Below are 22941 nucleotides of genomic sequence, written 5' to 3' on the forward strand. Positions count from 1 at the left end.
AGAATTTTTAGCCAACAGAACCACCTAAGGAAATTCCTGGTTTCAAAATTATTTTCATTTCCCACTCCTGAACTGACTCATCAGGCTTACTCTCCCCACCCTCTTACATTCCTCCAGCTACATTGAAAGACAGTGATATGAGGAATTATAGTGTTTAGTACCTGACAAAACTGGATAATTAAATGGTGCTAGGTACCATCTTAGCAGCCCCTGGAACTTAAGAAAGCATCCTCCATAAAAACAACCTGGAAGCCCAGTCTAAACCATACTACCAGAATTTTGCCTTAGCCCTTACAGGGGAGACCTACAACTCGGAATGCCCTGAATCAGATCTTATTCCACTACCAGAAGTGAAGAACAAATAACACTGATTTCTCTTAGGAATTGCTTTAATTTGGAACATGAAAGATAGAATTTCCTTTAATGGCCTCCAGGATTTGAGAAGTCTGTAGGAATAAGTGGCATTTTTCTAATAGTCTCTGTGTTGGTGTAAGTGGGAGGAAAAAGGAGGGAGATGGTCTTCTACAGCCTTGAGGTTATTGGTGAAAGGGTCGAGGGGCCTGAATGAGCTTTCCTTCTCCAACATTTTCACCCTTAACATTCTAAATCTACCTTCTTACCTTCAAATCTGTCCTTTGTTGGAATCAATGAAGATTCCATATGAAGGAGAAATATATATGGGTTAAAAGGCTGGGGCAGGGAGATTGGGGTGGGATTGTTGGTGAGGCCAAGACAGGCAATGATGCTGTGGTTCCTCAGGATTCTCTGACAGGGATGAAGTTCTGGAAGGATCAGCCCATTGGGTGAGAAGAAAGTTTTGGGCAAGGGGAAGCGAGGTAGGGCACAATTCTGAATGTCAACTCAAAATATTCACTTTCACTCACATGCCCGAGGACAGCAACAGGAGTCTGGGCAACATGGGCATCTGACGTAGCAACAACAGCTATGTGGACAGCACTGGCACCAACAGATTCCAACCAGGAGGAAGAACAGGAAGACTCCTAGGACCACCAGGCCAACAAACACCCACTCTGGAAACAGAAGAGAAAATCTATACTAAAGGAAATTCTACTTCAGGAAAAGGGTCTCCTGGGTTCATGATCACACTGTGAAACAACAGCTAGGACCTGAGGAAGGGAATATCTCCTAACAGGGGAGAGAGCCTCTAAACCCAAAGAAAACTCTGGAAATGAAGGGTACTGAGCCATCCCAGTGTGGAGACAAGGAAAGTGTGATAGAACTTGTACTGGGAACAACAGGATGACCAACAAACATGAAATTATATGGTAATACAGGTGAATTTCACGGTTATCTCTGGGAAAATGCTCCTCAGATTGAAGGTGGTATGAGAATGATTATCAGCAACAGCAAAAAAACACTTGGGCTGGCTTTTGGATTTTACAGCCATGAGGTATGGGGGTTCTGGGATCTGTGTGTCTTCCCAGAGCACATCACAGTTTGATCTTTATCTATTACATGTGTATCATGTGTTCCTGTTTATAAATCTGCTTTCCCCTGGTCATTGTTAACATGGTCCCATACGATCTTTTCAGACTAATCAAAAGAATATGAGCCTCCTGAAGGCAGGGAAGTTTTTGTCTTTGAAACCCCAGTGCCTAGCACAGTGCCCTAGTATACAGCAAGTGCTTAATAAGTGCTTGTTGAATGAATTTTTCAACATTACCCAATCAACATTATTTAACAAGTACCTACTGTGTGCCAGGTACACTGCTAGCAGACAGAAAGACAAAGATTGTAAACATTTCCTATTTTCAGGGAGCATTAATGCCAATTAGGGTCACTAAAACTAAGGTCCTTCACCTAGGCCTTCCTTTATGACAAAATAGGGCTGGAGAAGTCTACGATCATTCTCCAGGGAAGGATACTGAGGCTTGGAGGAGTTAAGTGACTTGATTGAGGACACAAAGCAAATGAAAGCAGAATTGGGATTTGAATCCAGGTCTCTTGATCTCTTGTCTTAAGAGTATGGATTGGATGCTACCACCATGTATGTGATGCAAGCATATCACAATATGGCATCCAGTATAGCGGAGGGATGGAAGTGATTAAAACCGAGTGATGGGACATCTGATGTAAGTATACTTATGTCCAGAGTATACTGAGCTTTGATCATCAATAGGATACGAATCCCCACTCCAGGAAGAACTGGGACAAATGGGTGGACATTACAAAGAGGTAATCTGGTTTGCCATAAGGGGGAAAACCCATTTCATAACAGTGGGGGCTCTCTCAATGTAGAATGGGCTGCCTTTAGAGGTAATACGTTTATCTTTATTGAAAGTTTTGGAAGAAAGCCTGTATGACCATTTGTCAGGTATGTTGTAGAGGAAGCTATTTGTTTGTTTTTCCCTTGGGTTGGACCAGATGGTCACTATGGTCTTTTCTCAGCTCTGAAGTGATAATGATTCTGTGATTCTGATTGTTTTTAGTGACAGAATGCATGATCAGAGTGCCATGAGTCATAACAGCATTGTACCGCAGAACAGTGATGTAAACAATGTAAATGAGGCTTTTTATGTCCACTGGTATCACATACACACACCAAAAAAATTTATCGCTTAACAAGAACAGAAGCATGGAATTGTAGAGATAAGAAAGTCAAGATGTTACCAAGGCTTGAAGGGCTGCATCACTCAAATGTTTTTGTTTTGTCCTTCAGTCTCAAAGTAACATCACTCAAATAACCAAGGACAGAAAGATGGGAACTTGCTCAGATAAACCAAACAATACTATCAGGAGGAAGGAGGGCTTGGGCCCACAGGGCAAGATAAGCAAAATATAGCGATGCCTGGTTGGGAATAGTGGAGGTAACATCTCTTTGGAACAATGTATGCAAAACTTTCATCTGTGATGTAATAGTCCCTGGTCACTTGAAGGAACTCCGTGTGAAGACTGTCCTGAAAGGACATTCATTTGGCTTTAATTAGGGGGAATTCCACATTGAGATTGTCCAGCTAACGGGAAAAGGGCTCTCAGAACTTACCACAGTAAGGAACAGTTACTTAGTAGTACAGGATGTTTTAAAACTTAACACTAAATTCTCCTTTTAGATTTTTTTCTTTTTGTCTTGCTTTTATGGGGCAAGAAGGTTCTAAAAGCCTTGACCAACTTGAAAACAGCAGTTAAGAATGAGGTGACTCCAAGAACTACCTCTATACTGGAAGCGAGTTAGGTCTGAGGGCTCATGCCTAGTCTTCCCAGCCACAGTCTGTCTCCTCTCTCTCCCGCCCTTCATCCTGCTGTACCACCTGCTGTAATTTTTGGAGTGCAATGTTCTGATCACATCACTTCCCTACTTTTGAAATACTTCATTGGTTCCCTTTTGCCCACTGAATAAAGCATAAATTCCTTATTCTGGCATTCAAAGCCCTCTGAAATCTGGCTTTAACTTATTTTTTCAAACTAATCTCATACTAGTCTTCTTTATATATTCCACCCAAATTGAACCTGACACGGTATCCATTCTGATCTTTTCTTGTCCCACTTTCATACCTTTGTTCATAGTGCCCCACCTGCCTGGAATAGACTCCAATGACCCCAGCCACCTGTGGAAGTGCACACCTTTTTTTCAGGGGCCATCTTTTCCATGAGACCTTCCTTTACTATTCTTCCAAATGAAAGACCTCTCCATCTTAAAATTTCTCAAATGAGATAATGTATGTAAAGTGCAAATGTCAAAGCCCATAAAAATGTCAGCCATTGCTGTTCCCTGTCTATTCATGTGGATACCATATTTTCCCCAATTTGACGGTAAGATTCTTTAGGGTCTGACAGGATCTTTTCAACTGCACTTTTGTGCTCAAGCATCAAGAATACTGCCTTGCTCATAAGTAGGTACTCAATAAATGTTCGTTGAATTTATTTTTAATGTTGGAGGCTCCCAGCTCAAATCCAATCAGAACCAATGACTAGGAGGGCCCCTTTGTGGTGATTCTTGTCACTTCATTTTATGGCTGCTCTTGGACTATTTGAAGATCTCCTCAAAATTTGGCCCATAGAAATCCTTCCTGAATGGATGCAAAGTGAAATGCACAGAACGAGGAGAACACTCTACACAGCAACAGCAATATCATGCAACGGACAACTATGAATGACTTAGCTAATCTCAGCAATGCAACGATCCAAAACAATTCTGAAGGACTTATGAAAAATGCTAGCCACCTCCAGAAAAAGAACTGATGCAGTCTCAATGCAGATTGAAGCATACTTTTTTTTTACTTTATTTTTTGGTTTGCATTTTCTTTTGCATCATGTGTAATATGGAAATATTTTGCAAGACTTTGCATGTATAATCTATATTAAATTGCTTTCCTTCTCAAGGAGGGAGGGGGGAGAGAAGGAGGGAGAGAACTGGGAACCCAAAATTTAAATGAATGTTAAAAATTTTGTGTTTACATGGGAAAAAATGAAATAAAATGAAACAAAAATTAAATATATAATGTAAATATATATATATAATATATAATATACAAATGTAAAAAAGGAAAGCTGGCCTGTAAGCTCCAGTCTTTCCTAGTCATTTATCTAGGAGATGTGCATATTCAATAATTCATAGCTGCCTTCATCCACTACATACAGACTATATGATATCAATAAGAATAGCTCGCATTTGTGTAGGCTTTAAAGTTTGCAAAGTGATTTGCAAATATTATCTCATTTGATCCTCACAACAACCCTGGGCGGGGTTCTATTATTTATCTCCATTTATACAGATGAGAAAACTGAGGCAGAGAGCACTTAAGTGACTTGCCCAGGGTCATATAGCTAATAAGTGTCTGATTCAGGACTTGAACTTGGGTCTTCCTGACACTCTATCCACTGTACTATTCTATCTACTACAGATGTATGTGTTTGTAGGAAAAGGGAAAACATTCTGAATGCACCAAATGAGACTTAAAAATATGTGGGCAAAGTGGCACAGAGAATTCAAAAGGCAGTAGTTGTGTAGTAGAGAAAATAAACAGTGTGGTGATAGGTTTCACTAAAAGCTGCACTGGAACATAAGCTGTTGTTTGACAGGCTTCCATCAGAATATAATTTAACTGAGACACTGGGATGAATCCACAGACTTTGTTTCAGGGTCTGCATTCCTAATACTGAAGATGTCCCCATCTCAACTGTTTTTCTGTTTTACTGCCCAGACCTAGCGATGGAGTAGGCCAATAGGCTCTTCTCAACAGAAACAGTCCATCCTGAAAAAGATCATAAGCAAATATACACAAATTGCGCAAAAATAAAAGGTGAAATTAGTATACAATGCAGAAGCTGGACAGACAGACTAATAGAATAACAAGTAAATAAGGAGTTAAATGACTGAATACCTGACATAATCTTCACAGCAAAACTTGGCAAGAGAGCAGCAAGCCACCCTGTCCTGCCTAGAAGAGGCAGAAGGAAAAGAAGGAAAGAGGTTATTCCCGGGGAAAATGCTGCCAAAAGCCTGGCCCCTTCCAGTCATGCACCCCCAGGCCACGATACTGACCCACAAACATTGTTATGAATCACTGGCACTTGGTCTTCTTTGCCCTCATCTAAACTGGGTAATGATCTCCATCTGATTCCATATTGGGGGCAAGGGGTGGGGGTGGGGAGAGATAGAAATGGAGCTTTTCTCTCTAATCCATTTCTAGTAGGAGAGAAACTTTGCTTTAATATGGTTAGAGACAACTGCCTGAACAGACATACCATCTTTACTCACACACACAACACAGATCGTCCCCACCAATACATACACTCTTCCCCGTAAATCACAAAATCTAATTCATTCACACTCAAACGTCCAATCTATATTTTCATGCCTTTGCCCATTCATACAGACATGCACACACTCATAATTCCATGTCCACATAAAAGCAGATGCATTTACACATTTGTTTTAATCTTGGACTTATCATATCACTAGACGATGCTATTTATGCTGTAAAGACTGGATTCAGTGATTAAAATATTCAAATGCAGAAGGAGGTGAGAAGTAGTTGAGTTGTAGACTTTTCCACCCTCCTTCTGCCTTCAGAAATATCTGTTACACACATGTATAGGGGACTGCTTTTCCATATGGCATGCCCAACTGAGGCCATATGAACAGAAGAGCTTTTGGTACAGTATAGCATGGTGGATGAAAAAATACAGTAAGCTATGGCAGCCCTATCCCCCAGGTGTTTTGTGATACACTTGTATAGTAAGCAAAGCAAATACCATGGCAAAAAGATTTTGCCATTTCACGTCTGGTAATGAAGACCAGAAACTGCCTTCTAAATCTTTACTAGGTAACTGTAAACATGAACTTATTATTTACTAACTGTATTATCCCGTCGTACATAGGTCAAAGGTCACTATCATACAAACACATGTCCTACCCAGACCCAAAAAGGATTCTGCCTCATCTCTGTACTTAAAGTATCCCCACATTTTCGTACACAGGCTGTGGAATGTTGCTAATGGGCTGTGTTCATTCAGAAGGCCAGTAGCCATAGAATGTTCAGGTATGCCTTTTTTTAATAAAAGTTATTGCAATCGTGGCTTTACATGTGAGTATACATTTTGGGATGACTGTACATCACTAGCCGATAATTAGTCAACAACTAGGAAATCGCTTAACTATAATAAAAGTAATACACATTTGTAAAGTGCTTTAAGGTTCGCGAAATATTTTCTTAATAACTCCACGAAGCTGGTAACGCAAACACGTACCCCTATTTTATAGATTAGAAAACGAAGCCTCATAAAAGTTCAGTGACTTACCCATGTTCAACCAGCTATTAAGTTGTCAGAGTTGGGCCATATCCAGTAATCTTTTCACTATACCACCACTGCCTACAAACAACCTAAGGATGGCTTCTGTTGTCATTAGAGGATCTTGGTATATCAAAGCAGGTGTTTATTGTTTGTGTGAAAGAAATAAGTTGTGCTCGTGCTTACTTTTTAGTGGTCAAGACAAAGTATTATTAATTATCGTACTTCACACTTATGCCCTTTTGATGCATTGACACTCCAAGGAGAAAGATCATATAAACAAGTCAATGTATTTAGAAAAGAGAATATCAAATGTAATCTATTAATTTTGTTAACTTGGCAAGTATTAGCTGGTTTTCAAACACTAACTTAATACAGAATGCAAACTCCTTGAGGGCAGAGACTCTCTTTTGCTTATATCTGTATACCCAGTGCTTAGCACACAGAACTTGGCACATAGTAAGCCCTTAATACTTGTTTCCTTGCTTCTTTCTTCTGGTGTGTGTCTACATGTGGGTTCCTTTTACACATATGTTGAATGTTTGCGTGCATGGGTGTCTCTATAATGGATAAGAAGCATCATGGTAAAGAAAGGAAGGAAACAAACATTTATGTATCACCTACTGTGTGCCAAGCACTGTCCCAAGCACTGTACAAATATTCTTTCATTTGATTCTTGCAGCAATCCTGGGAGGTGGATGCAATTAGGATTCCCATTTTATAGTTGAGGAGACTAAGGCAAACAGAGGTTAAATGACTTGCCCAGGGCCACATAGCTAGTGTCTGGGGCTGGATTTGAACTTAGGCCTACCTGACTCCAGGTTGCCCAGTGCTCTGTCTGCTGTACCACCTAGCTACCCCCCCCCCCCCCGCCATGGAGAGAATTCTAGAGGGAGATTCAAGAATCCTGACTTTTATCTAGTCCAAGCTCTGACATCAACAAGGAGTGTGACCTCAAACAAATCAATGAACTTTTCTAAGCTCGTCCTCATCGTAAAAGGAAGGTGGGGGAGGAGTCAAACAAAACAGGAAGTTCTCCTTCAATTCTCTTGTTCTGCAGTCTATGCACGTACACGGGTGTAGACAGATTCACCTCATGTCTATAGGACAACTCAGTACATAAATATTTGCCCACGGGATGAACCCATGTTCATCCTGGTGATGCAGCGTCTTTGTGCTGCTAGACACAGAATGATGCCAGAGAGATGCTGTAGGCGCGAGTTCAAATTAAAATTTGAAAGCTAAAACATCAGAGATTTTGCGTATATATATATATATATATATATATATATATATATATATATATATAATATTTATAGACACATGTGTATATATACACACATGCAACACCTGTATATCATATATATATATATTATTTGTGCATTAATTCTATGTGTAATCATAGACACAAATATACACATGACTCCTGTATACGTGTTATATATGGACATATTGTGTATGTATATGTGTGTGTGTATATAGTATCTATACACATGCAGCACCTATATGTATACGTATACGCGTAGTGATTCTGTGTGTAATCATATACACACATACACACAACTCCTATATATGTGTATATATTATACAAGTACATATTGTGTGTGTGTGTATACACACATACATATACACACAACTTCAAATATACTCCCCCCAGACAGATAGCTCTCCCTATGGGGAGCAGAGGAGGGGACTGCAGAGGGAGGAAGCCAGCCTGGGGCTTGCGGGGCCAGGCAGGTGATGGGGATACGGAGCCTTCAACCCCGCTCCGGCCACAGCCAAAGAGGCTTCAGAAGGAAGTAAGAAATTTCCCATCATGCTCCAGAGGAAGGGCGGGGGTGGGGGGAGGGGTGCCAGGCTCTGCAGGAAGCAGGAGGGGGACTGAGTGGCTTCAGAGTCCTGAACTGCCCAGGACCTTGGGGAAAAGCAGGCAGGTAATGCCCACCCGCCCTGCCCCGCCCCGCCTGTCTACATAAACTAGAGAGGAGGACCTAGAAAGATGAAAAGATCCCTCTCTGTCTTGCTCTAACTTTATCCATCTAGATAGAGATACAGATACAAATATACATACCAGTACCCCGTGTGTGTGCGTGTTACCAGCATATTTGTCTCATGTGGACTTTTACGTGGTAATTTATTAGAATGAGGAAAATATAACATATAATACATCATATGTTATAGCTCTATGATGCATAATGTACAATATATATACTTTATTTATATGCATAATGCATCACTGATGTAGTAATAATAGCTAACATTTACATAGCCCCTACTCCGTGCCAGGCACTTTACAGATGTCCCTCCTGTGGTCCTCTGGGCAATCCCGGGAGGGAGGTACTATTCTTATCCCCATTTTGCAGATGGGGAAGCCGAGGCAAACCGGGGTTAAGTGTGAGGATGCATTTTAACCCGGGTCTTCCTAACTGCAGGCCTGGCTGTCTCCCCACTGCGCCACCTAGCTGCCTAATACATGATAATAACCCCCTAGTATTAATTGAGCACTTAAAGGTTTGTAAATCACTTTACAGATATTATCTCATTTTGTCCTCACCACAACCCTGGGAGGTAGGTGCAATTATCATCACCCCCATTTTACAGATGAGAAAACTGAGGCAGTCATTAAGTGACTTGCCCAGGGTCACACATTATAATATATATGGTATATTCTAACATACCATAATTGTATAATCATAACATTATATAATATACTATAATTGTATGATCATAGATTATATATTACAATACACTATATTATATAATAACATTATATAATATTCTAGTACATACCATATACTATAATATAATTATATATGATACAGTGCATTATATCATAACACTGTAATTATAACATTATATAATATAGTATAGTATAATACTGAATACCTAATATCTTATTCTTTTAAGAAATTATTACATAAAATAATTCATGACAAAAGTGTCCCCAGCATATGCATATATACATACAAGAGCTCCTGGGCACTTTATAGAAGGGGTAATGGAAACCCAGGGAAGTTAAGTGATTTACCCAAGGTCACGCAAGTATTGAGGAGCAGAGCTATTATTAGATTTGAATCCAAGTCCTTTGACTCTAAACCCAGTTCTCTTCCTACAACACTCTGTTCTCCTCCCTCGTACCGGAAGCACACATGTTGGTACATTCTTAGTTGCACAGTCACTATAGAAACATACTTTGCATATAGAAGAAGCACAAAGTTTATATATTCCCTACAATTCCGTGTTTAGCTTTCTATCTTAGTTACTTCCTGCTCATTTACATGCTGGTTTGGAGTTGCACAAAGTTTCCCCAAATTTGACTGCTTTTGTACATAACATGAGGATCAGAACATCCAGGAACCTTCTCTAATTCATCATCTCCTTCTCTACTCCATGTCTACAGGACTACGCTCACTGACATCAGCAAAGACTTTGCAAATCTCAAATACGTTTCCCCATTCTGATCTTCCTCATTCCCATTTCTGACACCAGGTACCACTCTATTTCCTACATATTAACACACAGAGGAAGACGCGCATTATCTGCAATCTACGTCCAACCTAATTGCCTACATATTAGGACCATGGATTTGCAAAGCAAAGATATATTTTGTTGTTCGGTTGTTCCAATTGTGTTCAACTCTCCGTGACCCCATTTGGGGTTTCATTGGCAGAGACACTGGAGCCGTTTTGACTTCTCAAGCTCATTTTACAGATGAGGAAACTGAGGCAAATGGGGTTAAGAGATTTGCCCAGGGTCACAAACTAGTAAGTGTCTGAGGCTGGATTCGAATTCAGGTCTTCCTGACTGCAGGCCTGGCTCTCTATCCGCTGCACCAAGTATATATTTTTTATATATAACTAAAACTGCTCGCTCCAAAGTTATCAATGTTTGCCTAATGGCCTTTCTCAAGCCTCACCCTTCCTGAGCGCTCTGTAGTATCTGACATTGTTCATCACACCCCGCCCTGGATACGCCCTCCTCATCGGGGGATCGATGGATCCACAAGTATCCAAAGGTTCTACTTCTCTCTCTTGGTTCTAACTCCTCCTTCCTGCTTTCTTTTGCTGCATCATCATCCACAGCATGCCTACTCAACACAGGGGTCCCCTCGGGGCTCTGCCTTCAGGCCTCTTCCCTCCTTGCCGCTCGCTCCTCATGGGGTGACTCCTCGGCTCCTGTGGGTTCAGGTATCCTCTCCATGAGGATGACTCCCACATCTGTATACCCAGTCCAAACTCCTGTCTTGCATCACCAGCGGTCTCTTGGACACTTCATACTGGATGTCCTACAGGCGCCTCAAACTCAGTATGGACATAATAGAACTCGTTATCTTTCCCTTCAAACCCACCTCTCTCCTCAGTTTGTCTCTTTCTGGAGAAGATGCTACTCTCCTTCCAGTCATCTAGGTTCGTAACCTAGGTGTCATCCTTTATTCTTTATTCTCACTCACCCAACATACCAGTTGCTCTCCAACTCTCTGGTTGATTCTAACATCACGACCTCTTCTGTTTGGCCCCACCCTGGTGTAGGCCCTCATTATCTTTTTCCTGGACCATTGTAATAGCCTCCTTATTTCAAGCCTCTCCTCTTTTCTACTCATTTTCTATGTAGTCTACAGAGTACTTTTCTTAAAGCGTGGATCTGACCCCGTCACTCCTCTATAAACCCCAGTGGCTCCTTTTTATCTCTAGGGCACAGGGTGTCCCAAAAGTCTGGGTACAATTTTAAGCTTCAGTAGCCCAAAGTTCCACTAAGACTTTTGGGACGTTGTATATGAGCCACTTTTTTGTCACATAGAATTCTCTACGGTCTGGCCCCATCAGACTCTTCTAGCCTGCTTACACATTGCTCCCTTCCACACATGCTACGGTCTGGCGGTGCTGGCCTCTTTGCTGTGCCTCACACGTGACACTCCATCTCCCGGCTCCATTCTTGGCATTCGCTCTCCCCCCATTTCTGGAACGGCGTCCCTCCCTTGTCACTTCCACCGTTTGGAATCCCTGGCTTTCTTGGAGATTCAGTTTTACCACCCCTTCTGCATGAAGCGTTTCCGAGTTCCCCCAGCGGCTAGTGCCTTCCCTTTCAAGGATAACCCAGTGTCTGGCTTTGTGCAGGTTTTGCACATGCCTATATATGTACGTTATTTTTCCCAGTTAAAATGTAAGCATCTTGAGGGTGGGGGCTGTTTGACTTTTGTCTCTGTATCCTCAGGACCAAGCTCCATGCCTGATACATAATAGGTGCTTTAAAAATGCTGGCTAGCTTGCTTAGTTAGTTGTACTTAATGATAATTTATGGTTTTTGATGAGTCACCACTGCCACTCACATAGAATCATACAACATTGTAGCTGGAAAGGATCATTTAAGCCAAACCACAGAATCATAGATTTAAAGGGACCTCGGGGGTCCTCTTGTCCAAACCCCTCATTCCAAATAGGGAAATGTGGCTTCAGAGAGCTTACCCGATTTGCCTGAAGTCACAGGGGCAGAATATTGAAGAGCTGAATTGAGCCCCGGCCCCGACTCCCATAGGGGGGACTCTCTCCACTGCTGTGCTGCTTCTCTACTCCCCTCCCCATTTTACAGACGAGAAGACTAAGACCCAGGCCCAAGACACCACAGCGAGAGCAAGAACCGAGCTCTCCTAACTCCCAATCCAGGATTCTTTATACCATCCTAGTACAGGGGTTCTTAACCTGGGGTCTCTGAACTTAAGAAAAATATATCATATATAATACATATTTATATAATATATGCATAGCTGTATTTCAGTATGACAATAGACTTCCTTTGTAATCCTGTGTATTTTATTTTATACATTAAAAAACATTCTAAGAAGGGATCTGTAGACTTAAGCTATCCCAAAGGGGTCCATCTCTCTCTCTCTCTCTCTCTCTCATCCACACACACAGACACACACCCGTGCACAGTTCTGTACCCTTGCACCTTTCTTTCTTATGCTATCGTGCCTGGCCTTCTTTTAGTAATGTAAAGTGACTGAATTTTATTCTCTAAGTGTGTGCCCCAAAAGCTATTTTTGCACTTATTTATGTTTGCAGTATCATTACCGCACGTAGTGTAATTAAAGTATGATTTCTGAATGTAGGAAACATTTTAAATCATTGAAACCTTTTAAAAACCCAGCATCTTGTAATGTTCCAACCTGCTAAAGATTATCCAATCTATCATAGCCCAGCATGATCTCATTAAAAGGCATTCAATGTATCTCTATAAGTTAATAAACAATAAAAATTATTGCAAAGCACTTTAGCTGCAAAGTATTAAGAGAAATTCCCCCCTCAAGATACAAATATATGCAAACATTATTAGCAAGCTAGACCATTTGCCTCAGTTGGCACTATGAGAGGAGGTAACACAGAAGTGGGAGGTTTAGCTCTAAAATTATGTGGAGAATGGTGGGGTTCACTGCAAGAAGGAAACTGAATTTCTGGTGCCCATTGGGATGATTTCCTGAGCTAGGTCTGCTTGGCTGATGGGGCACCTTGTCTTGTAGACTGGCTTCTTCCCATAAGCAGAAAAGCTGGGGAAGGCCGTTCTTGGAAGAATCCCACGATCATGGGAGGATATGGCTTTGTCAAAAAATCCTTGCCTCGTTCTTCTCCCCCAACCCCCAATTTAAGTAAAGGGTTCATTCTAGGGAGACCTTCCCAGAGCCCTCCCTTTCATGAGAAGTCAGTTCAGCAAAATGCAGGGCACAGGTCACGTCGAAGCCCAAACCTGCTCACTTGAATAGCAGCAGCTGGCTTTGTGGGGGTGAGGGGGACAGGCGGGGAACTCGATGATTGTCCCCTGTCTAGCTTTCAAGAATTTCCATTCTTTCTTTCCAGGGACTGAGCCGATTTACGGTTAACCCCCAGCCCTGCTCCAGTCCCCCACTCTGCCTCTTCTTTGCAGACCCAGGGCCCACTCACCCCCCAGCCCTTCTCATTCTTAATACCCCGTGAAAGTCGGCTACAATGAAATGCTGGGGCTGACCCAGCTGCTCTTGTTCATACCAGTGGTAACCACGGCAACGGCGGGGAGGGGGAGGCTGTGCAAGCCTGTCATGAATGCTCACTAATTGAAGGCCAAGCTTCCTCCCACGGAGCTGATCTACAAGTGCAGCAAAAAATAGGGAGCGCAAGGAAGGGGGGTGGGGGCTGAGCAGAGGGAGAAAGGGAGGTTTGGTCAGGGAGGCCGTTTGTCCGTTTGTTCTCTCAGCAGAAGGCATTGTGCTTCACGGGCAGCCCCTGGGAAAGAGGGCTTATTCTATGGAGACCTTCCCAGAACCTTCCCTGGCCACTGCCACTGCCCATCTACGTAGTGGACATCCTTGCTGGAGGAAGAGGTCTGATCCAGAAGCCGCAATGTATGAAGGCTCTGTGACTTTTTTCTCACCAGTAAGTTATCAGACTCATCCACAAGCAAACACAGATCAAGGGACTTTCCCAGGGTCACACTGTTACTAAGTGCTGGAGGTTGTATTTGAACTCAGGTCCTGATGACTCCAAGACCACTTCAAAAGGCTGCCTCTGTGAAGGGAACCTACATAGCTAATAATGCTTAACATTCATACAGCATGCTGTAGATATGTTAATTCATATTCACAATAGCCCTGTGAGGTTGGTGCTATTAGGATCCCTCTATTACAGATGAGGAAACTGAGGCCAACTGAGGTTAAGTGAGTTGTCCAGGGTCATATAGCTAATAAGTATCTAAAGCTAGATTTGAACTTAGGGGCTAACTCTAAGACCAATAGTCCATTCACTGCACCGCATAGCTGCCGATGATGACGATGATGATGTTAGCACTACCTCATGGGCTTCTTGTAAAAGAGCTTGAAAACCTTAAAATATTATTTAAATGTGAGTTGTTGCTGTTCCTGTCACTGTTGTTGTTGAGGCAAGGAAAACTTCTGGTTATGGATTTTTTTAAAATCCATCCTCTAGGATTCTAGGGTGAGTCCTAGGCACTTGGGCTCCCTTCTGGATGATTCTCCCTTAGGCTATAATAAGAAACAAGAGATTTTAGTGAAGTTAGCAGTGATAGACCGAAATGTGAGCATTAACAAAGGGCTTCAATGTTTACTGTTACTGTCAGTCCCTTACCAGCTCTAAATTCACAGGCAGAAAAGAAAGCTCAGGCCATGTGGTATAAAGAACAGAGCCCTGGGCTTAAAGTCAAAGGACTTGGGTTCAAATTCTGCCTTGGTCATTTTCTACTGCTATGACCTGGGGCAAGTCTTTTACGATTTATTCATTTGCCTGATGAGATAGGTCGGCTTAGATGTCCTCAAAAGTCCAGTCTAGCTCTACAGGTCCTAAGTATAGAGATGCACGATGTCATTGATGATGATCTTCTATTCTGATGTACTCATTGGCACGGACTGACTCTGATCAAGGATAAGTTTCAACACCTCTGTGATCAGTCTGGTTTTCCAGATCCATAAAACATGGATAATACCTGCACCACGTAGACCTCAAGGTTACAAACCTTATAAAAATACTTTGTAAACCTTAAGGTGTTTTATAAATAAGTGACATAGATATACATTATATTATATATATTTGTGTGTATGTGTGTATACACATATATATACTGACATGCTTTATAAATCAGTGGCATGATATGCATTATATATGTATTTATGTGTATATATTTATACATACACATACTGACATGCTTTATGAATGAGTGGCATAGATATACATTATATATGTATTTATGTGTGTACAAATATACTTACATATATAGTGACATGCTTTATAAATGAGTGGCATGATATGCATTATATATGTATTTATGTGTGTACATATACATATATACCAACATGCTTTATAAATGAGTGGCATAGATATACACTGTATGTGTATATTTGTGTGTATATGTATATACACACATACTAACATGCTTTATGAATGGCAAAGATATACATCATATTATATATACGTATGTGCACACACACACATACATATATACTGACAAATCTTACTTTTTAACTTCAACAGATTCACTGGTGAATCCCTCCCACCCCCTGACAAAGTCAGATCATAACCTTTCTATACCTTAGCAGATGGTATCATGGGCTATCAGAGCCAAAATCAATCGTTACCTGGTGGCCAGCCCTGTGGTGATAAGCCTGTCCACATGATAAGCCCCATGTATCACGTGAGATTAGTCTTCAGACAAGAAAGGCATATCATCCATTGCAAAGCTTTTTTTTTGGCTTGGCATAGTTTATAATGATCCCATGGTTACCTCATGAGATATTAGAGTGGAAATTCACTGGAGTGTGTGTGTGTGTGTGTACACACCTATTCACACACATACATACATATACATACATACACACAATACACACAAAGTTAATTATATACATACCCAAATGTAGAGAAATATAGAATTTTTAAAAAATGAAGAACTTATAAAGGATAAAAATCAGGCCATAAGCAAGTTGAGGATCCTACATATAGACTATGGGTTCATCTGCCATCAGTTAATTCATTTGCTTAGCATCTGTAAAGACTTCTATATATCAAGCTGAAAGACTAACTTCCCCAAAGCATACTGAAAGGCTTTTTGATGAACTGTATCACATATTATTTTATCAGCAATAACATGGAGTTACCATCTACATTTTTCATCTGGGCCCTTTACCCTTCGGTCTCTCATGGCACATCTCTTAAGTAGTTATCAGCTGCTATTTTCTATCATATATTATATGTGTTACAACCCCCTACTAGATGGTTGCCCATGAGGACAAAGACAGAGTCTGACCTAAATGTATCTCCTCCAGAACCAAATTCAGTGCTTCGCCCACAGCGGGTATATATTTAATCATTGTTTGTTCAATTGAGTTGTCTTTCATCCAGGAATAGCATGAATTTTATCGTTTTATTCTTTAAAGGTTTCATTTATGGAAAGACAGGACAAGAGTCACCACAGGATGAGAAGGTATAGAGGAGCTGTAATCTGTACATGTGGGAAGACCTCAACAAGACCATGGATCGAGCAAAATACTGAAGAGGTGAGTCTCATCTCTCACAAAAATTGTGATATAATTCAAGTGACAGACCATATCATAGTCTTATTTCGCATCATCATTGTGCTCAAAAGTAGGTATTCAATATTGTCAATAATTATTGACTTTAATTGTATTTTAAGACAAAATTTCCCAAACTAATTTGCTAAAAGAATAGTTTTTAGATGTGAAATGTTTTGGTCACACCATGAATGTTCATCTGAGGATAAAGTTGAGTTGGGGAAATATTGGACTAAAACAGATGATATGAAAGATTGTTGTGATGAAAGAAGGTGGTGCACATTAGTAGCAGGCGCTGGATGATAGGAGATGGCAAAAAATGCTCATGCCAAATATTGGGCATTTGAGGGCATGGGGATGGCAGCGTATAGGTTAGACACTGGATATGAGGGGAGCTGATGGTGTGTATCAGACAAAGGGCATAAAGGGGTGGGGATAGGAACTGTTAGACCCATATGAATGGGAAGACTGTGGGTACATATTAAACACAGAGTGTGAGGGGAATCCATGCTCTGTATGGGGGTTTGTATGGATATGACCAAGATATGAACAAGGGGGAGTGGGGAAGGGAGAGACAAAGGGAGAAAGTGAGGGGGGTGGAGAGAGAGAGAGCGAGAGAGCGAAAGAGAGCGAAAGAGAGAGAGAGAGAGAGAGAGAGAGAGAGAGAGAGAGAGAGGAGGAGGAGGAGGGAGAGAGAGAGAGAGAGAGAGAGAGGAGGGAGAGAGAGACAGAGAGAGAAACGGGATGATGGTATGACTGAGGATGATGATGGGATTATGGGACTGTGAGGGCACAGGACCATACATTGGTGTGCAAAGGCAGCATGCTCTCGTCTCCAGAAGCAAGATGAGGAAAACTCAAGGGCCATGGCATTAGCCAAGGCAGATTTGTTTTGGTTCCTAGGTAACCACTCTCTACTTCAGCATCAAAAATTTCTCATGAAATCCCCTAGTCTCATGGATAGATCAGGGCTCATTAAATACAATTTGGTTATTAATGTCTCGAGCACACTATGCCATACATGAAGCCAGGAAGAAGACTTTTTTATGACACAAAGTTATTGCCTTAAGAATACCTGAAACCACAGGCTGTTGCAAAAGACAAAATGGCTGATTGGCTGCCAGTGACCCCTGGACCTGGTGGTTGGCAGGAAGTGTAGAGATGGGAGAACCACATGGGGTACCCACAACAGTATAAGGCCTGCCATTGATGAGGATGTTCTGACTTGACTGAGGCCTGGTTATAGCTTCTAAATCCCCGCAACTTCCAGTTCTTCCATTTAGTATAACAACGCATGGTAGCTTGAGAACAATAGAGGCAGTGTGAGCCAGGCTGAGAGGGCACAGGCCACTCCTTACTGTCTTCTATCTTTCTCTTGAGGGCTCATGAGATTATTTCACCAGCCCTGGAAAATCTGAGGGAAGAGGTGGCCACTTCAGACACACAAGTGAAGGTGGAAGGTGGGAAGGAAGGGCATTTCCTTGTTTCCATCTACTGTTATCTGATCAGTATGTCTGTATTGGAGTCAGAGGGACAAGGCCCTTCTGGAGCTCAGGACTCCAGATCCCAAATCCGATGTTCAGAAAGAGTAATAAGACTTATTTGGAGAGTGTAGCCCTGTAATCAATTCCTTCTCTCTCCTCTGCCAGCAGTAAACTTTCACTTTCTTCTCCCCCAGTCTCTTCCCCCTCCTCCACTCGGTTTGTCAATCTGAGGGAGAACCAGCATCAGCCACTCTCCAAGATCAAAGTTTGAGCAGGCAACAAAGACCTCTGAGGAGGCTGTTGCCATGGGAACTCTCCTAGCCGAGGCCTTTTAAATCTGCAAATCTCCTTTGTTTGCATCAGTGGGGCTGGGGCTGGCAAATAAAAAGAGAAGGGGGGCACCTTGGCAACAAGTCGCCTTTCTAAACAGCAGGAAATAGAGTAACGGGGGTGGGAGGTGGGGACGGGGATCCATGGGGAAGTAGCAGCAGCCCATGGGTGGTGGGGAAGAAGTATCTGGCAGAACTTGGCAGAGCTACAGCAAAGAAGCTCTCCGATGGGAGTCACGGGGCCAAGCAGGACTGCGCGGAGTCTTACCCTTGCCAAATGCTCTTCATTGATTGCTTATGGTGTCCTTGATGGCTTTTAATAATAATGGGCGGAAAGCTTTACTTTAGCCCAGAAAAGCACTTCCTAAAATTACAAACAGCTCAAATTTGGAGGAAAGAAAAAAAGAAAAGGAGTGGGCAAGACCAACATGATTCACCAGACCTCTCCAACAGTCCTTATCCAGGTTATCCCCCCGCCCCAGGTTTCACCTGAGTTGCAATGGAAGGAGAAGGGGGTGGAGGGGACAAAGGAGGGGGAGAGGGAAGGAAGAGAGAGGGAAGAAGAAAGGGAAGGAGGAAGAGAGAGATGGAAAGGTAGAGGGACAGGGAGGGGGAGGGAGGACAGAGGGACAAGGAGAGGAAGAGGGAAGGAAGCCACAATACAAACACAGAAATGTCCCTGCAATACTGTATTTATGTGGTACAGTCTGTTCTAGGCTAGTTTCTGTTTATAAGGATTTAAATTGTTCATGCTTAATCCAGTTTATGGGATAGGATTGAACTGACCTATATAGACACTGTATTCTAAGTCAGTCAGTCAAATTTATTAAATGCCTACTATGTGCCAAGTTCCATGCTAAGTGCCAGGGATACAACACAAGGCCAAAGACCAGTGCCTGACCTCAAGGAGCTTATAATCTAATGGGGGAAGACAACATATGAAAATAAACTGAAAAGTGGAGGTTGAGGGCTAGCCACAGGGGGCATGAGTTCAGTGGGGTGTAAAATGAAGTGATAGCTGGCCTGGACACCCTCCTTATATGAAGGATCTAGAAGTAGTTCTCTATCCTCTCTAATCAGAGGGAGGGAGGGAAGGGCCCCAGAGGTAAGGGCTACTGAAAAGGTATGAGTTTTGAGGGCTGATGTGATCTTGAAGGATGTTAAGTTTTTGGAAGGTGTGATAAAATCCAAAGGATTGTACCAGGTGGGAAACCATGAATAAGAACCACATTGGCCCAATGGGAACCGTATTTTCCTTCTGTATGGATTCGTTTTTGTGATCTGGGGGATTTTTTTCATAGGAGGCATAGAATCGCTGGCTTGAAAGAGTTACTGTCTGAAATGGAATGAGTGGTGGGCTCCCCTTCACTGGAAGTGTCCAAGTAGAGGCTCAACAACCACTTCTTGGAAATGGGATTCATCCTTTGAGTAAGAACGTAAGCTCCTCCAGGGCAGGGGCTGCCCTTTCAGCAGGCCTAGTGCTTAGCATAACATCTAGCACGTTGCAGGTGATTAATCAATGTTTGTTGATTGACTGAAGCCTCTTCTACCTCTGGAATTCCATGATTCTGGGTCATCTAGTCCATCCTCCATACTTTCCTGTTTTTTGTTGAAAGCACTGCTATCCTCCCAATAACCCAGACTTAGGACCTTGGAACATTCCTTGACTCTTCCTCTCTCTCATTTCCCATATTCAGTAAGTTGCCAAGTATTGTTAATTCTACTTTCAGCACTTAGCAGAGTGCCTGGCACATAGCTAGCACTTCATAAATGTTTCCTGAATCAAACTGAATAATGTCTCTGGCATCAGTTTCTTCTGGACACTCTACACTCATGCAGCCGCCATACTAATTCAGACCTTCATTCCATGCCTCTCTCCGGAATACTACAACAGCTTTCACATTGGCCTCCCTGCTTCCAGTCTCTTCCTCCTCCAAACCATCTTCCAGATAGCTGCTGAAATAATCTTCCTAAGATACAGGTCTAATTGCATCATTCCCATGATCAAAAACCTTCAGTGACTAAAGTTAAAGCACATTTCTCAGCCTGGTATGGGGACCACCATCTGGTTCCCACCAAGCTCCAGCCTGAACTCACATCGCCCCCTTCCTGTGTTCTCGCTTCACATTCCAGCTGAACTCTTCTCTGAACCTGGCATTGCATATTGTATTGGGTCTGTGTGCATCTGCTCAAGTCACATCCTCTGCCTGCGGGGCACTCCCTCCTTTTCTCCACCCTGCAGAATCCTCGTCTTCTCTTAAGACTCGGCTTCTGTTCCATCTCCCCCACGAAGCTTTCTCTGATCTCCCAGTCTGACTTGTTGGTGACCTCTCTCCTTGAATTACCTTGTGTTTACACCTGTTCCCTCCTTAGTGTAACCTGAGCTCATAGAAGGGCAAGAACTATCTTGCCTTCATCCGTACATATGGTAGAGGCTTCATCACTACCATCCCCAATGATAACGTGTGTTAAAAAGTGCCATTATTCTTGCTTCTTCATGGATTTTATAAAGGACATGGTCATTGCTGAAGACTCGTGGTCAATAACCTTTCCCTAATGTTTGATGAGTTTAACTGAATCTTGGACAGCAGATAATCTGCCAGCTGATCAATTAACAAGCAATTTATTAAGCACCTACTATGTTGCCAGGCCCTTCAAAAGAGGCAACTTCATTCTTTGTCTTAATCACCACTCCAATAACTCTGCTAGAAAGTTCTTCATCATTTTAATGTGAATTTCTCTTGCCCATTTTGTCTTTCTCTGTCTTCAACCCAAGAAACCATGTTGATAGAAAGGGCATTATCCTTCTGACTGAACTTCAACAGCCCCTTGGCAGGACTGATAACCTCCTCCTGGATATTCTCTCCCACCCGGATTTTCATGACACTATTCTCTCTTGGTTCTTCTCCTCTCTTTCAAACTACTCCTCAGTCTCCTGGACTGGCTCATCATCCCTATCCTGCCCCCATTATGAGTGTACCCTAAAATTCTGTTTGGGCCCTCTTCTCTCTCAGTGACTTCCTAAGTTCCCATGGGTTTAACAACCATTTCCATGAAGACGACTCCAACATCTACATACCCAACCCAAGTTTCTAGTCCCATATTACCTCTTGGACAATTCTAACTGGAGGCATCTCAAAATATGCCACATCCAAAACAAAGCTCATTATCTTTCCCTTTCTAAAATGCCCTGTTTCTGTTAAGGGTACCACCGTCTTTTTCATCACCCAGGTTTGCAAATTTGAACATCCTCCACTCTTCACTTTCCCTTATGCCACCTATTCAGTCAGTTGTCAATCTGAGTGGTTTTTATCTCTACAACATCTCCATCTGTCCTCTTCTAGCTTATTACAGAGCCATTATCCTAGTAGATATTTATCACTTCTCACTGGAATATTGCATCAGCCTCCTAATTGCTTTTGCTCAAGTTTTTCCCCTTTGGGGTCTATCCTGGGCAAAGTGATTTCCCTGAGGCACAGGTCTGATCACACCCCTCCCCTGCTCAGTAAGCTCCAGTGGCTCCCTATTACCTTTAGGATCAACCAAAAACTCTTCGGTATTTCCAGCTCTTTACAGCCTGGCTTCCAACCTGACTTTCCAGTCTTATTATATATTGCTCTCCATCACATGCATTATGTCTAGCCAGATTACCCTTTTTGCTGTTCCATTTCCCATTTCTGTGCTATCGTCCTGGCTGTAATACACTTCCTCCTCCCCTCCACCTCTTAGGAACCCTAATTTTCTTCAACGTGGGGCTCAAACATCACTTCCTACCTGAGGTCTTTTCTGATTCCCCAGCTGCTAGTGCCTCCCCTCAAAAAATTACCTACATTTATTTTGTATATATTTATTTACGTAGATGTGGTTTTCCCACATAGAATGTAAACTCCCTGAAGGTAAGCACTCTTCATTTTTGTCTTTAGCTCCCCAGTGCCTGGCACATAGGAAGCATTTAACAAATGTTCTTCCGTTAACTGACAATCCTTTTATTCAATATCCACCTTCTCTAACGTCAGCTTGGTTTGAGAGTCCCTTAAAAAATCCAACCCCATGGGGTAATCAAAGAGAGAAGGTGAGGTTCATTGAATGCAGTGAAAAAAAATATATATATATGTCTAAAGGATTTCTCTGAAGTTTAAAAATAAATATTACAGCTTGAGCCTAAAATGGTGAAGTCCTTTGTCGTGCCAGCTGGAGCCATCCCAGAGAACTTTTATTTCTAACCAAACAGTGGCACAATTCCAGGATATAAAGGCCAGTCCCTGCCCCCTGATTCCCAGCTTCCATGTGTAATCCCAGAAAATCAGACCTCTATTGGCATGACCCTATGATC

The 22941-nt window shown here is 42.2% G+C and overlaps 1 protein-coding gene across 1 annotated transcript in view; it reads right to left on the bottom strand.

Moving 5' to 3' along the window:
- Positions 1 to 22941, bottom strand: part of ILDR2 (immunoglobulin like domain containing receptor 2) — a 92906-nt gene that overhangs the window by 23944 nt on the left and 46021 nt on the right. Inside the window, exons 5-6 of the mRNA XM_036755483.1 lie at positions 5343 to 5399; positions 885 to 1031 (exon numbers count right to left, since the gene is read on the bottom strand). Of these exons, the coding sequence (XP_036611378.1) occupies positions 885 to 1031; positions 5343 to 5399 (204 nt within the window). The remainder of the gene's footprint in view (positions 1 to 884; positions 1032 to 5342; positions 5400 to 22941) is intronic.

Source organism: Trichosurus vulpecula, chromosome 4, assembly GCF_011100635.1.
Source record: "Trichosurus vulpecula isolate mTriVul1 chromosome 4, mTriVul1.pri, whole genome shotgun sequence".
NCBI lineage: Eukaryota > Metazoa > Chordata > Mammalia > Diprotodontia > Phalangeridae > Trichosurus > Trichosurus vulpecula.